Raw genomic sequence first — 2,245 nt, 5'->3', positions numbered from 1 at the left:
AGTGAGGAAGTGAGGGAGTGAGGAAGTGAAAGGGTGAGGGGAGAGGGGTGAGAGTGAGAAGAGGAGAATTCAACGATGAAGATTAACTGAAGAGGAACACAGGAGGAGAGAATTAGGAATGGAAAAGGTATTAAGGAAAAGGAAGGGTAGGGGAAGAGGGGGAAGGAGGCAGAAGGTGAAAGGGAGAGAAGTATGAAGAATGGTTGAAGGGGGACATGGGAAAAAGAGAGGAGAGCAAGAGCAATAAAGAAGGGGAGGGATGGGAGGGGGAAAGAGAAGAGAGAGGGGAGTGAAACGGAGAGGAGGGGAGGAAGGAAAGAGAAAGATGTTGCAGAATAGTTTGGAAATGCGGTTTGGATGTGGCTTTCGCAAAGTGATTTTATTAAGGTATTACAAAAATTATGGCACTTTTAATGTACTTAGTGCCTGATGCTAACATTTTAGTCGAGTATATCCGTGTTTCTTCCTACATCATGAAAGAACACACCAAAAGAACGATGATAGAATATTCAACTCGGTCAAAGGAGTTGATGATGACATCCATCCAAGAAGCCGTCGTCTATTGCCATGCTAACACGCACAGTCCATTAATCTATTCCTGTCTATTCCGTCATAATATCCATCAATTTTACGACCTGCCTCCACTGTCAGGCTGTTCTCGCCTCCACGGCACTTCCCAAGATTCAAATGAAAAAAGAAATAAACGATTTTCTTTGCTTGGTTGCATAAGTCATTCCTTGTTAATTTTTTTTTTATATTTCTTTATTAATTTCTATGCTATTTTTTGTTTAATTAACATTCATTGAATATATTCATTTCATATTTTTATCAATTTATTCGTCTGTTCATTTAATGTTTACTCATTTATCTATCAGTTTATTTGTTTGTCTGTAATCCTTTACATAGTTGGGCTGCTAAGTTGGATTTGGTTAACTAAAGATAGGTAGGGGTGTGTGAAAATGAAAATAGTAAGTTTTGTAATCACAAAGGAGTTGAATACCGATATTCATTTTCTTGGTAATGTAATCCAATTATTTACCTATTTTTTTCTCTTTAAGGTGCACTCTTTTACAGAAAGAAATTCTTTACCAGATTCAATTTCTAATAAAAGCTTTCATCTTTCCTTATTTTTTTTTTTTTTTTGAGAGACAGGGGTGTTTGTAGTGATAGGACCTACAAGTATAAAATCGGTCGAAAAGCATCACACATTTAAAGGTTTCTATGCCCTTAAAGAGGGCAGTACGACCTTAGAAGCCGAGTAGATTCCAGAGCCGTGGCACAAAACATGGACGGATTTTTGGACCACGAGCACATTTAGACCCCAATGACAATATACGAGCCCCATCGGACCCCGACTCCGATCTATGGGCCTCCCATTCCCTTTCTTGTTCGGGAATTCTACAACGCCGAAGTTCCTCCAGGAGTTCTTCGTCGTAGTTGTCCATGGAAGGCCCAGAGATTCTTGGAGCTGAAGAAGACATAGAGGAAGGGTTCTCGGGCTGGGTTCCAGGAATTTCTGGAGTGAGGGGTTGATGGAAGATGTTTTTGGAAAGGGTTGAAGGAGGAGGTTGACGAAAGGGGTGGATGGAGTGGGGATGGAGGAATTATGAAGGGGGATTGAGGGAGTGTGAGGATGGAGGGGGAAGGGAAGAGAGTGATGGAGGGGAGGTCGAGGAGGCACAAGTATTGAGGTGACTTCCACGAGGCCATGAAGTAGCATAACATAAGAGAAAGCCTTAAGACCAAAAAGGTTGAGAACCATTGACGTAGCCATAATCAGTCAAAGGGGACAAGGGAAGTGATGGCGCAGAGCTGCACTCATCCTCCTGTTTGTTTATCATTTAACAATACCTATGCATTTATTTATTTTATTTATATTATTTCAAATTTTATTTATTTATCTATTTATTTATTCATTTATCTATTTATTGATTTATTTATTCATTTATTTATTTATCTATATATATTTATTTATTTATTTATTTATCTATTTATTTATACTTATTTATTTATTTTATTTATTTATCTTATTTTATTTATTTATCGTTATTATATTTTTTTCGTATCCGACCTAGCTATGGACCAAAAGGTCTCCTGACGGCATGCTCCGCCTTTGTAATCCTTTGTAATCCTTTTCTAACCTTAAAAACTGCCTCTGGTAAGCTCGTGGACAGAGTTAATGTAATGTTCATTAAACATATGAACCTCGAAATGATGACAAAGTAAATAATTACTGAACGGTGTC

The 2,245-nt window shown here is 38.2% G+C and overlaps 1 protein-coding gene across 1 annotated transcript in view; it reads left to right on the top strand.

Moving 5' to 3' along the window:
- Nucleotides 1–1,443: 1,443 nt before the first annotated feature.
- Nucleotides 1,444–2,245, top strand: part of LOC143035569 (histone-lysine N-methyltransferase SETMAR-like) — a 10,238-nt gene continuing 9,436 nt past the window's right edge. The window contains exon 1 of the mRNA XM_076202437.1: nucleotides 1,444–1,521. Coding sequence (XP_076058552.1) covers nucleotides 1,444–1,521 — 78 coding nt within the window. The remainder of the gene's footprint in view (nucleotides 1,522–2,245) is intronic.

The sequence above is a fragment of the Oratosquilla oratoria genome, chromosome 19 (genome assembly GCF_046742065.1).
Source record: "Oratosquilla oratoria isolate Oo_2021 chromosome 19, ASM4674206v1, whole genome shotgun sequence".
In the NCBI taxonomy this organism is placed as follows: Eukaryota; Metazoa; Arthropoda; class Malacostraca; order Stomatopoda; family Squillidae; genus Oratosquilla; species Oratosquilla oratoria.
The sequence above is the reverse complement of the archived record's forward strand: the minus strand, read 5'-3'. Positions and strand labels throughout refer to the sequence as shown.